Raw genomic sequence first — 14,647 nt, 5'->3', positions numbered from 1 at the left:
GGATTGGAGAAAATCCATGATAAATTCAAATATACTGCTCAAAAAAATAAATGGAACACTTACAATATAACTCCAAGTAAATGAAACTTCTGTGAAATCAAACTGTCCACTTAGGAAGCAACACTGATTGACCCGACGAGGGTCCCGTTGTCAATCAGTGTTGCTTCCTAAGTGGACAGTTTGATTTCACAGAAGTTTCATTTACTTGGAGTTATATTGTGTTGTTTAAGTGTTCCCTTTATTTTTTTGAGCAGTCTGATTTAAAAAAAAAAATTTAACGTGATGATTATGACATCCTAAAAAAAGCTGAAACGCATCGCTGCAAAGCTCGAATTAACATAGCATGCATCCCCAAATGAGTGTATGTAAATTTCTGACCCGAGGTACTTCTATTTGCGGCTTTAAAAATTCTTTCTAATTTTTCTTAAAGAGGTATCTTACACCTTTACATGTGCTTAATGGAATGTAAGACATCTGTTACATAAGCTCTGCTGGCGTGCTGCTTGTTTAAAAAAAACTGGTACACTGTTATATTTTTATCACACGTTGCTCCCTGTGTTGTGTGGTGTTAAAGAAAATACTCTCTCTCTAAAGAAAGGCTGACGCTAAAAAGGCAGTAAATACTGAGTCCAAATTTGACACACTGAAGAAGTAAAATCTTCAGGTTTTGCCAGAATAAACTAAAAACTGATGGGTGCGTGTATTTGTCCATGTTATTAACTAAAGGGAATCATAACCCTTCTGTGTTCTTTCGCTTACAGGCACAGTGAATCATTCTTTCTATTCTCCAAAAAGGCGCTTCAAGACTAAAAGAGGAGTTGCAGAAAATAAATATTTACAAGCTAAAAATTGAATTGATATGGGCACATCATTTTTCTTAGTCTGCAAGCAGCACCCTGAGTTGATATGGTGGAAATAAAGCTGTGCCCTCCAGCGTGTTTCACATAAAACACACTAAAGGAGAGGTCTTGCTAAGCTAACAATGAATTCAAGATATCATTGGTTTGTGTCAGAAAAAAGATGATATTTCGTTTTAGGGCAAGGTCTGGATTGATTAGTTAAAGTTGAAAAATGTTTTAAAGGTCCATTTTGAAATTCAAACATCAGTAATTACAATATTGGATACTTCTGATAATGGTTTTACAGACAGAACATGATGACAACAGCAAGTCTTGTACATACAATCTATGTTGTAACTTTTATAACTGCATTTACATATTAAAAAAACCCTCAGCTGGTTTTGATTCTCTTGACTGGATAAAACTTTCCCCCCATTGGAGAAGCTTAAAGGGATAGTTTGGGATTTCTGAGGTTAGGTTCTGATAATATCTTAACTGCAGTAGATAACTCACTTTATTTAATATAAATCCAGATTAGTTGGCTTAAAGATAATGGCTGCCCAAAGTGGTCTTCTGCCATCTTAAAATAAGTCCAGGCTCAAAATCTGAAAGCAGTTTTATGGAGCACCATTTTATAAACCTTTAAGCCATTGCCATCTACGCTATTAACACATGAGCTGTTGATTAGCTACACAGGAAACAGAGAAAATGACTGCAGTGCAGTTATTTTCTTGTACCAATAACATAAAATGTATAGTATCTCCTATACATTTCATGTTATTTAATGGTGACAATGTTTCTTTAGAATTTGTACACATAAAATAGAAGAAAATACAGTATTTAGCTAGTTACCACAACAACAAACTGCAAATCCAGTTGAGTTTTCCCAAATTACAACAAGAAAACATTTGGATGTGATGCCTTCACCCAGATCAGAGCTTCAACTTCCTATACAAATCAAACAGACTGTAAGCACCAGTTTCTGTGAAAATGACCACCCAATACCAACATTAGAGCAACTTAAAGGTTCATAAAACTGTATTTACATAAATGTTTTTGCCGTTTAAAGACAGTAGGAGTCTGCTGCAATCTAGAGAGTTACCTACTGCTATTTAAATATTATCTTTTTATTTTAAGGAAACCTAATTTCAAAAACCCTGCACTTTCCGTTTAAGACAAACCATCAAACGATCGATAAGTGAATGGTAATGTATTCAGTACCACTGCTTACAAGTTCAGCAGGCTAGATCCACATTTATCGCCTCCCATCCACAGAAACTCCTCACATAGGAATCGAGATTTCCTTTTTGATGATCGCAGTGCAGATCATGAGCTTTGCTGGCCGTGAACAGGAAGCTCTCTCTCGGAGCTGAAACTGGTAGAGGTGGTCTCTCTGCGGCTGTCTCTTGACTTCCTCTCACAAGTAGGAGAGGAGGACGTTGTGCACTCTTCCCAAGTCTGCATGGGGAAAACTCGAGCAGCCAGACTGGGGAGGTGAGGGTGAGCGTTGGGCTGTCCCTCCGTCGCGGTGAAGCAGCCCTCCACCGTGGAGCTGTGACGTGGACGACCCTGCTTGCAGAGCATCCCGTAAAGCAAAGCCAGGAACTCTTTTCTCACGCTGCGATGCATGTAGCCATAAATGTACGGATGAAGGCAGCACTGCAAGAAGAAGAGCACCAGGGCAGTGGAGGACAACCACGGGGGCACATTGGCTCTGGTGCTCATCGAAATGGTATTGAGAATGCTGTAGGGACCCATGCTGAAGATATATGAAGCCATGATGACAAACACTACACGAGCTGCCTTGCAGTGGTAGTGGAACCGTCTGTGTTTAACTCGTACAGGGTGTCTTCGGGCTGTGTAGGGGCCCTCAGGTGAACTCGCCTGCTGGGGTAAAGAAAGCTGCTGCGGACTGGTGGGGCCCTGAAATTCCTGCTGGCACGGCTGGGAGTAGGATTGCGTCTGAATGGGATGCACTAACGCATTCTGTCTCCTAGCAGCTCTAAACACCATCCAGTAGCATCCAAGCATGATTAGCACTGGGAGCCAAAAGGAAAAGGTGAACACCACAGCAGAGTAGGACAAGCTGGAGGACCACACCACTGTGCAGACCTTGTAACGGCGGTCAAAATCTATGGAGCCCCAGCCGTAGAGAGGGGGTGTGCTCTGCAAGACGCTCAGCACCCAGGTGGCGACGATCAGGTTGGTGCCTAAGTGTGGGGTCATGCGGGTCGGATAAGATAGAGGGTGGATAATGGCCAGGTAGCGATCCACTGAGACAACAATGATGGTGTTGACTCCGGCGAATGCAAAAAGGTGCATGAGCACCACCAGAGCCTGGCACAGCCGAGCATCCAGCGGCCACACACCCGGCAAGGCAGCCGCAATGGCAAACGGCATGACTAAGACAGTCTGGAGGAGGTCCGCCAGGAGCAGGTTGAGGACAAAGCGGTTGGCGACGTGAAGGAGCTGAGGCTTCCTTTGGAAAACCAGGAGAACGACCACATTCCCAAACAAAGAGAGGCACACAATCACAGATATGAGCACCACCCTCACCACACTGTCAGCCAAGGAGGACCAGACTGGGTCCTGACTGGACAGCGTGAAGCCATACTCCAGGGGATCATCAGTGAAATTGGAGCCCAAACCAGGTGCCTGGGAGGATGACATCTTCCGGCTGGCACCCAGCAGAGTGTTGACACAAAGTCAGGTCAGTCCCATACTGATCATCACCTAACACCAGCCCATCTGCTGCTGTGCTATTCCTTCTTCAATGGGTTTCAATACACATTATCTCACATTATTGTTTTTAAACCTATTTCATCCAAAGTGACAACATCACCCGCAAGGCGTGAAAGCTGCCCACGCGAGTTATCCACGAGCAGATGAAGATAACCCACACTGATTCGCCGCTCATGGCGACCGGTGATTAATCCCCGAAGGCTTCACCCGACAAAAAAAAACAGGCCGCTTCTTCTTCATTTTCGTCTCCTTCTCCTCCTTCCCGCAGCCGACATCTGCAGAATGAAAAATGGAATTTGGCGACAGCAGATGCCACCGTCCCAGCCTCCAGCGGACAGAAAATATCACCAGCCGCTAATCTGTTACTGATGCATGAAAAGCGTTGAGATGATCAGCGAGGCGATAATTTGCCTGATGATGCCGCCTCCTCTGCGCCGCGCTCGGTTTCCATCCCTGCCTCGGCTCCAGTCATCGGCGGCGTGTCTTCACCCAGCGGGGGGTCTCTCATCCAGACGGGCAGATCTTCTCCGCCGCGGCTCTTTTCAAGGCGGATCGTTTATTATTTTTATCTGCTTCGATTCCTCCTTAGCAGTGTTAGGCTGCTTATAGTCGGATCTTGTCTCCGAGGTGTCAGAATGAAGAAGAAGAAGAAGAAGAAAAAGAAGAAAAAAAAAACAGGACACCTGTACAGAAATCTCTCCCCCGCCGCCGCTGCTGGATGTCGACACCAACCCCCCTTTCCTCCTCTTCTCCCCCCACTGTTGTCATGAATGTGAGCGCGTTTCAGCATCTGCAAGGCGTATTTTATCCATCATAGAAGCACAAGAGTTAATTGTGTTATCTTGAAGAATTCATGTCCGTTTTTATAATGAAAGGGAACATTTTAATGAAATAAAATATGGTACCTGTTATGGCTAAAAAGCAAACAAACAAGAAAGCAAAAACAAAGCAGGACTTCGATTTTCACGTCACAAATATAACTGTGTTTTATTGAGATGAGGTGCACAAGGAAGGAAACGTACACACGTTTTTCAAATGTGTATAATACAGTTACAAATCTGAAAAGTGTGGCATGCACTTGTAGTCAACCCCCCTTGGTCAACACAATGGCTGCATGTACTTTCTGAACCACCAAGCTTGTTGACTGATGGAGAAATTGATGCCAAAGGAGCCCCGACCAAGAGCTGTGGTACAGAACGTTTCAGTAGGCTGACAATTTCTACATTCAAATCTTCTATCATTTTCAACAATATTCTAATTAATTGTGATGCACAAAAGCTTGAAGAGAAAATTAGACTTATAAATATAGAATTTCAAATTTCATCAGCTATAAATTGAAACATTATCAAGAAATTATCAAGAAATTATCAATTGTTCTGTTGATCAGGGGCTGATCTAAACCATCGTCTATTTCAGTTTTTATTTATTTTTTTGCTCTTAAGATCCATCATAGGATCCAGGAAGCATAATTCAGAAAGCATAGAGATTTTATTGTGCATAATTATAAGTATTTTTCAGTAGCCAAAAGTTTTGTATTTGTAAAAACCGACTTGGTCTTACACTGCATGTAACTTTCAATTATTTTTCTGAGAAGTTGAATTTTGGATTTTTATTAGCTATGAGCTGCAATCATCAAAATTTGCTGAAATAAATAATTAAAATTCTAAAGCTACTTTTACATTTTGAATGAAATGACAACAAACAAACTTAACTGTTGTTCTGATTCTTTGAGCTACACCAGTGTTTGAAGAAGAAAAGGAAAACCTTAAATCTTCCCTCTGAAGACTTTGTTTTCCTTTGTGCTCTTTAACTTGGCATCATAATAAAATGTAGCCTAATTCGTCAAGCTCGATATGTACCTACGACTGAGGTTTTAGCCTCATAGACTGAAAACGAAATAAAAAAATCTCGGAGACGTTGAGTGACTGGTGGTGCGTTGGGTTAGTTCAGATCCAAAAACCAAAACATTCAAGCTTGTATTTGAATCTGGGTGCATATTTATGTGCGTCTCTATTTTTACTGAGGTAAACAAAAAAAATTTGCTTCAACATTTCAGTCTTTGTTGGTTGGAAAAGAGAGGCTTCATTAAAATGCGCAGAAAACAAAAGCCGTTCCTCATTGTGCAATCCAATTAGTCTGTGGCTTACATGGCCTACTAATCAACACTAGTAATTAGCCATTTTATTTCAAGTCTGTGCTCCATCCAAGCTATCAAAAAGCCCTTTGATGTGACTCTCCAACACCCTGTGTTGTAGATTTAGATTGCAAATGAAATGCTGGTGACCATAAAGCGGTGGGGAGATGTTTCCCTGTTCCCATGTTGAATGGCCTGCGGTTCAAAGGGAGACCCAGAGGCCTTCTGTCTCGTGGGATTATTAGCCCCTATGAATGCTCACAGTGTCCCCAAGAACTGATGCCACTGCCTCCAGGTCATTTTCACCAACAGCTATGAGCTAAAGAAGTTGAACAGACGATTGAAAGGAGGGATCAGCATTGCAGCTTGGTTGGTAGGGCATTACATTTCCCTCTTTTTTCTTTTTTTCTCTTTTTTGAATTTCCACATGTAACAACATGATAATCTTCAATTATTTCATGTCTTTTTCTGAAAGGACAAAAATGTATAAATCAAAGAATGTACTGGTTTGCTTCTGCTGGAAAAAAAACGAATTCAAGGTGATTTTTATAGAAATGTTAATTTAATATTTGATTAATTTAATATTTGATTAAATTACCGTATCTAAAATGCAAATCTTTGACCAGCAGGGGGCAGAAAAAGCAACAAAACATCTAGTATGCAATGTTCAGTTCACGTCACAAAGAGCCTACTGACAAGACTGCAAGTTTCCCCTGGCCATTAATTTTTTAATGCAACGATATATTAAATACTTGACTTTCTTTTTGTGTCATTCTTTTGCATTACAATCACAAACTTTGCTGTAGGAGTAAATTTTACACGACCTTTTGAAAAATTACTAATCTGAAAAGTGTGGCAAAGATCTGAGTTCAGCCTCCATTTCCTCAAAGAGGAATAGTAGTAAAGTATAATTGAATGTGTAAATATACTTTACTACTGATCTTCTTTTTGTTTTAAATTTATTTTATTTGTTTATAACTGTGTTTTTTGTTTTGATGTCTTATTAAAACCAAAAATACTTTATTGAACTTTATGTTGAAGAAAGTCAAACTCAAATAAATCCCCTGCAACCAACTACATTCAGAGATCACCGTGTTTGTAAATAGAACCTAATGGAACTTGATTTAATCTCAATAATGATTAAAACTGCTCTATGAAGACCTTAGAGGAATATTAAGGAACTCACAGCTTCATGAAGACCAAGCAACACAGATGGGTCAGGGATAACTTTAGTAAAGATTAAGCAAAGTTAGTTTATAAAACGACACCCCACAGACCAATGTTCCATCGTCTGAAAATTAAATACGTAATTTACAACTGCAAAAATCTAGCAAGGCTACACCGTTCAAGTATTTTATTTATTTATTTTTTGCACTTCATTAGTCTGTCCTTTATGGCAAAAAAACCAAGTAATAGAGAGAAAACAAGCCCCGTTTAAAATGGTGTCCGGCAACTTTTACACGTGTCTCCGCTTCAGCACATCTGAGTCAAATGATAAGGCTGTTGGCGACATGCTGGACAACTTGACTGCCTGCATTGATTCAGCTGAGGTTCCAAACCTCTGACCTAAAACATGCGGCGCAGTGTGCCTTGAGGACCAGGGATGGGAAACGCTTGGATGAACTCATGGTTGTGTGGCAGAATGACCCGTTCACCTTACTGACCTCAAGTTATTCTACAGAGAAGAAAATGTAACTCTGGTAGAGACATACAGCTTTAATTGACATGAGAAGTTCTTCAATGTATTGATTAATGCGACTGAACAAAAGTGCACATCTAAGTCCTTTTATTTCAACTTCACAATTATGCTGTGCTTTGTGTTAATCACATGAAATCCTATTATACATATTAAAATCTGTGATTTCAACTCAACAAAGGGTGACAAAGTTGGAATCAGCTCAGGTTTCATAACAAGGTCTGCATTTCACTTCTGCATGTGTGCAAACTATGATTATATTTATGTAACGTGCAGTTATAGTCAATACACTCTGTCCCACAATATTAAGCCAATCTGTTAACAAGTATTATTCCAGATTTGACCATTATATCAATAGTTTTCATTAAATATTTTTATAATACTTTATCAGAATGTTTCAGTCAATAGCCTATGGATTTAATTGTCTTATATATCAATAGAAATCCAATATTTGGTATTTATGCAGGACTAAAAGAGGCTTAGATGATCCATGTTTGGTTATACTTCAAAGTTTATCAGAATTCAATGCACTCGTGCAGCTTATTTGAGAAATTGAGTGATTTGAAAACAGAGCAGAGGTAAACACATGTCAAAATACTCCTAAAATAGATCAGGAAATTGGAGAGCAGAAACAGAGAAACAAACAATAAATACTGTGCCATTTTGGCATTGCACATGAGGATTTAGAGTAAGGTGTGAGCACATGCAGTACAGGAGAATGATAAAAAAAATGACAAAATAGAAAACATTTGAACAAAAATAATACAACAAAAGCTTGGAAACATGTGATGTTGGAAAATAAAGAAAACACCATGTAAAGTGTTATGGGACGGAGCTCATACATGAATAAAATACACATATGGGTCAGCAGTAGAAAAATAATTCCCCACTGTAAAATTACCAAGAACGTTCATGTCTTTGAAATGCAAACAAGCTCAAGTCTGGAAAGAAAATTGGCTCAGCAACTCTTCTGTGAGTAAAACAGGTTCTTGCTGCTTTTATAGAGGCAAGTTGAAACTCCACCATGCACAAAGCACATATAATCAAAATCCAGAAACCTTGCCTAATCTAACTTTAAGCTTATTTAAGACGGACTGAGGCAAAGTGAAGGACTTTTCAGTCAGCCACTTCCTCCACATTGGTGCTGAAAGCGAAGGTGATGCAATGCAGTGGTAAACACCGTCCCGGGCTATGCTAACAAACATGCTGTAAACACGCATTAACATTGAAGTGAAATGTTTGGAATGATTCAGTGATGAAACACTAAAACTGACCATGGACAGGCTTATGGACACACAAATGTAAACACTCCACCATTTTGACCTACACTGCTGAGAAAGTCTTCAGGTCACATTACATTTAATTAAATAATGTTTTATTTCACAGTCTGTGCTCTTGAGATGAAACATGTAATGATTATAAAGCTGTTGTGATGCAAGTTCTTAGAAAAAACACATTTAGGGAATTTTAAAGGAGTGCACGTCAAAAAGTACTAATTTTCTCTTGCTAATGTTCAAAACTCAGCTAACAGAATGCAATGTTGTCTTTTCCCCTCTGCTTAGAATTTTCCAGGACTCTTGATATTTTTTTATTTTCTCTCTTTGAAAAGTAAACAAATGCTTAAAAAGAAAGTAGAAACTGTTAAATTTTCCCAAACTGCTATTTGGGAAAATCTAAACTCTCTGACTTTTGTGTGCTGAGTTAGAGGTCAGAAGATGGAGAGCTAGACATGAAGAACGATGATGAACTGACCATCAAGGACCAGGAAGTTGTGGCCAGTGCAGCCATTTTCTAAACGCGCCTATTCTTGTACGGTCTCTAACTACGGCTGCCATTGGCTGCTGGATCGCCAGCCCATCACAGGTCAACATAGGACCGGTACCCACACATGCATACAGCTTATAGAGATCAAGTAACCAAAAATGAATGTTTTCATGCATTAATGTACAAATGACATGCAGAAAAACATCTAATTTGATCTATTTATGATTACTGTATGTATTTGGGAAGGTTTGTCGATAAAGCAGACTTAACTTGGGGCTAAAGATAAACAAAGATGGCATTACATGTGGTTTTGTCATGTTACTTCCTCAAGCTTCAGAGTGTTTTATTGAGACTGAATGTAACAGTAACATCACAGCAATGTTTATAATTATGAAATGGGGGAAATATGGTACTCATTTTCCAAACCTTTCTACAAAGAACAATCTGAAAAGTGTGATTTGTGTTTGGCTCCTGGACTTTGACTCCTCTCCAAAAATATAATCTAATTGGTAAATAGAGCCTGCCTGTGTTCAAAGTCGGTGGAAATACTGCTGTCTTTGAAGATAAAGCTGTGCAAAAGTTTAAAACAGGGTTATGTTTTAAAACAATGCAACGCTTCACAAATCTGGGCTTTACAGAATAGCTATTGTTAAAGTTATGTAATAAGACATAATATTTGCAGTTTGCCACAAGCCACAGGACCCAGCAATCATGTGAAAGAAGGCGCTCTGGTCAGATGAGACCAAATCAAAGCTTTTTGACCATCGAGTATATTTGATCCACAAAATTCACTCCACATTATTCTATCTGGATGCTTTCATTTTGATGCATGGACAGGGAAACTTGTCAGAGTGGATGGAAGATGGACGGATCAAAAATACAGACAGATCCGGAAAGAAAACATATGAGATTAAGGAGATGTTTTATGTTGGACAATAAACCTAAACATACAGCCAGAATCGCAACAGGATGGTTCAGATCAGGAGTTCCCAAACTTTTTCATCCCCCCAAACAGTATTAACTTCTGGCTGGAAGTTACCAAATATTCAGAGAAATGTCAACTTTTCAAATGTTTTTCCTCACTATTACTCACTATTCAATAATTATTACATTTGTTTAGTATAAACGTTGCCTCATAGCTCCTGATTTCAGTTGACCATTAATTCTGTAGAGGAAATTTTTTATCAAGTGAAATATTATGGCTGATGTTTCTGTCATAATATAAAACTTGTTAAAATGTTCCACCACAGTCCTCTCTTTTTTATAGTAATTATTGAAAAACAGATTAGATTTTGTACAAAATAAATAATTTAAAATATGTGATTAAAAAAAATTTCTGTGGATTTTTAAAAATTTAACTTTTGCATTTTTTCCCCCCTCATCTTCCCTCCAATTTTCTGAAGCTCCCCTAACGCCCCCTGGTGGCCTCCATTTAGAAAAACACTGGTTCAGACGGGGGGTCCTCATATCCAGGCCTCCAGGGCCAGAGTCCTGCCAGTTTTAAATGTGTCTCTGCTCCAACATGGCTCAACCAAACGGCTGAATTACCTCCTCAATATGCAGTCGGGTTCTCCAGAGGCCTGCTAATAACCTCATTATTTGGCTCACCCCTGGTTTAGATCGTGGGTGTCCGGCTCCAGTCCTGCCAGCTTTAGCTGTGTCTCTGCGCAGCTGATTCAAATGGTTCAAAATGACTCCTCAGCATGCCAAAGTTCTGCAGAGGTTTTCCAATGAACCATCACTTGATTCAGGTGTGTTGATCCAGGGAAAGAATTGAAACATTCAAGATGCTGGCGCTTGAAGACGGACTGTGGGCATCACTGGTTTAGATCAAAACAGGTTTATGTGTGAATGGAGGTTACGCAGTGGAGCAGCTGGGAGCTCTGGTTTCTTTTAGCAAGAAGGTACTGAGCTTCAAATCCTGGAGTCTTTCTGTAATACTTTGAGTTGGTCTCTGTAGTGGTAGTGCAGTAAAGCAATATGCAGATGACTTTGTAAATATCTTTATATTTTACTTTTCACAGGAAGATTTTCACTGATAAATTAAAAAATGTATTCATTAAAATAATAAAAAAATGTTAGGTAAAGCAGAAAAAAGCTGTTTGGTTCAATTTTAACTGCATAAAATCAATAAACCTTTTTTTAAGCATTCCAATTCATAGATGTTGCCTAAATACAGCAAACATTTTTAAAGATAGTTGTCTATCTCTGATAGTTAGTTAGCTTGTTGTTGTTGTTGTTGTGGAGAACATTCTAGAAGTTTCTTTTCTAGATCCAGAAAGCAGTTAACTCAAAAATAACAGGAAAGATTAGCATTTCTTAAGGCAGCTATTGCATGATTCTTTTATCTACCATCATTTACAGATCCTGTTTCTACAAAAATCAGATTACTTCATCACGCATAGTTTACAATCGAACAGGAATAAACAAAAATCGCAATTTATTTTTGCATTTTGAATTAAAAATGACTTTGGCCTGTGAAGTACTTCAAATCTGCAAAAAAGCTTGGAAAAGGAATGGCACATGTTCACAAAAATTAAAAGCAGGGACAACCGATCTCATGTTTAATGCATTTTGCAACATCAGAACTTCTTTTCCTTCTTTACGCAGTGCAACATGTTTAGTGTGTGAATGCGTCCCTTCTTGTCTCTGGAATTTGGCACGTTCCCATCCCCGGCGGACGGCGTCAAACTGAACCACATCCACACACATGAATGAGAAACGCATGGCTGTGGTGGTCAGCTGCACAAGGCAAAAACCTCTGTAAACAAACAGATGACAAACAGATTGAGAGCAACCATCACGGCGCTGTTCTCTAAAGAAAGCCTTTCATTTTATTGCACAATAGCAGTTGTCTCCGAAGCCCAAACAGTTTAGAAGTAATTACCAGTGTTTTCCCCAGAAGGTGATTACTTTGCCACACTTGGCAGCCATTGTCACCGTCCGTGCACCACACTCATCAGCCCCACAAAAGGGGGAGAAGTGCTCGATTGATGATGAGCCTTCTGTGGTTTTGGGGAGAATTTAAAAGTACTTGTATGCAGCTCTTTCAGGAGATTAACTTGCAATAAGGGCTACCTGCCACGGACACATTCCCTGCATTCATAGTGCTGGCACAAAGACGTTTTAAGAGGGGCACAGCTGCATGAAAGCAATTGGTGAATGGGGATAATAGTCACAAAAGACAACAAACCTCAAGTGTAAAGAAATAAAGTGTTTTTTAAGATCGGAGGTTTCCATTCAATGCCCAGACCATTCCTTCTTTTGACCATTGAGGATCCGGCCACTCCATCACCCAAAGCCTCAATCTAATTATTTTAGGACAAGACATGTTATGGTGCAAAGTGGCAATGAGAGAGTACTCCGGAGCAAAGAGCGTTTTAGTTCAACCTCTCTATTTGACAGATTCCCCTTCAAATGGACGTCACACACCAGTTGACTGGCACAATCAGGAGGCTCCCAGTGAGTCCTGCCGGGGCCCCCTTTTTTTTGGCCGCGGTCAACAGCACGTAAATTGGGCACACTTGACAATATACAAGTAAATGTAGAAATAGATATAAGCAAATGACTTATTCACTGTGTGTGTTTTTGTAGAGGAAGAGGGGCTGTGTAAGAGAGGCTGAGGTTTATTTTTTTTTCCTCCTCTCTCTCCTTGCTCTGTAAATTGTGGAAATCTTCAAAGGCAGATTAGACCACAGCCACGGGGGCCCAGTCCTGATTCCATTCATTAAGCAGAGAGAGAGAGGCAGACTGCATGAGTCCTTGCTTGCCTAAATGTGAAAATTGCTCATGCCATTATTTCAGATGAGAAAGTGGGAACTGAATGGATTTGCTTTAATATAACAGACATGGGATACCACATACAGAGAGTCGGAGGGGGGGCCAGACTTCTTTGCTTTTTGCTCACACAGTGGAAAGGCCCTGACAGGTGTGCTTTTGTATGCGTATGTCTATGTAAGGGTGAGGCAGATTGTGTGAGTGTGTGTGATGTGAACGTGAGCACACCCAGACACAAGGTGCATATGTGTGTGTGTGTGTGGGTGTGTTAAGTGTTTTCCACGTTGTGCCGCCACTCCCTGGTGCAGAGACGGGCCTTCTCACTCTCCTTCCTGGTCTGGTCGTAGTGAAGGCCCGGACTGAGAGCTGACCAGCACAAAAAGCAGCTCGGTTAATGCTGATGATGTGATGGAGGAAGAGAGCGAGCAAGCAGGAGAGAGAATGTGTGGAGGGAAAAAAAAAAAACATCCGCTGCCAGCTGATGGAGAGGAGAGCACCTTAATTGAGTTCAACTGCAATTTGTTCTTGGATTCGCTCAAAATCTTGCAGGATCCAGCGTTCCCCTCGGCTCTGTGGTAAGAATATTTAAATCAGCGTCTTTTATTCTTAAAGTCAGTGAATGTTAACAAGTCTGCAAGTTCAGTTCGATCATCTCCTGCTTATATCTTCCTAATTTAAATCTTTAAAGTGGATGTTTTACTTTGCCACAGAGAACGCCAGGGTCAGTGAGTTGAGTGACATTAAAGGTCGGAGGTCATCTCAGCTGTTTCAATGATCAAAGACAAGTGAATGAAAGCTAAATCTAAACAGCTTCACTTATTTTGATAAAAGCATGGAAAATGTGACATTTGCACATTTGCTTCCTAAAAAATGTCATTCTTTGCTTTTAGACCAAACCTTCTTTAACTTTTTATATTGAGTACCACCTAATTAAATACCAATAAATCTAAGTACTGCCATATTTGACAGGTGATACAACAGGATTTAAACTTTTTTCCCATTTGTCTATTTTATATAAAACAAACAAAAAAGAAAAAATCCTTTATATGAAAACTTTTATTTTTACTCCATGTTGAGTTGAAGTCAGAAGTTAAAACAATCATTCAAAGGGGAAAAACTAAATTCCCCTGCAGTTGGAATTCAAAATGGGAAAGCCAGAGATTTCTCACCAACCACAACCTGAAAATCCAATATGGCTGCCGCTGCACATTTCAAACCCAGCAGTGGCTGCAGTAATATTTTTTAAAGCATTTCTACTGTTCTCTTGCTCTTTTTCTGAGTGAAAATGTCCAGTAAGTGTATAAATATAATGATGTTAGAGAAATACTCTGTTGTGGCTTTAATTGCTGGTAACAGCTGAGCACATCTTGTCCCTGTAGTTTTCCAAACTAAGTTGGGTTTGATGTCTTTCCCAGATTGAGGTACTAAATATTCTCCTTTGCATTCCTGTAGTTTCTGCTTGAAGCACATGTGCTTAATATCGCCACAACATTAATTAGCTTTGCATTTACCTTGTAAATGTCTGACACCAAGTTTCTTCTGAGAACCACCAAAGACAGGAGCTTTTGAAGACAGAAAAACAAAGACACAACTGCAAACTCAGTCTTGACAACTTCTCTGAATAATGCTCTCCGTGATTGGCTTGTCAGCTGAGGTGAAAGGTCATGTGCTCTGGAGGAGCAGCAGAAATCTGAA

At 39.8% G+C, this 14,647-nt stretch overlaps 1 protein-coding gene across 1 annotated transcript; it reads right to left on the bottom strand.

Moving 5' to 3' along the window:
* Positions 1 to 247: 247 nt before the first annotated feature.
* gpr101 (G protein-coupled receptor 101) lies at positions 248 to 5,195 on the bottom strand. The gene has a single exon (XM_008420723.2). It carries the CDS (start codon positions 3,507 to 3,509, stop codon positions 2,166 to 2,168), a length of 1,344 nt encoding a protein of 447 aa, XP_008418945.1. The 5' UTR covers positions 3,510 to 5,195; the 3' UTR covers positions 248 to 2,165.
* Between the last annotated feature and the right edge of the window lie 9,452 nt (positions 5,196 to 14,647).

This window comes from Poecilia reticulata, linkage group LG10, assembly GCF_000633615.1.
Source record: "Poecilia reticulata strain Guanapo linkage group LG10, Guppy_female_1.0+MT, whole genome shotgun sequence".
Taxonomy (NCBI): Eukaryota; Metazoa; Chordata; class Actinopteri; order Cyprinodontiformes; family Poeciliidae; genus Poecilia; species Poecilia reticulata.
Note: the sequence above shows the minus strand (reverse complement) of the source record. Positions and strands in the feature narration are given on the sequence as shown.

What these genes read in the sequence shown, in the direction of transcription:
- gpr101 (XM_008420723.2), bottom strand. Translation starts at nt 3,509, where the DNA reads ATGTCATCCTCCCAGGCACCTGGTTTGGGCTCCAATTTCACTGATGAT.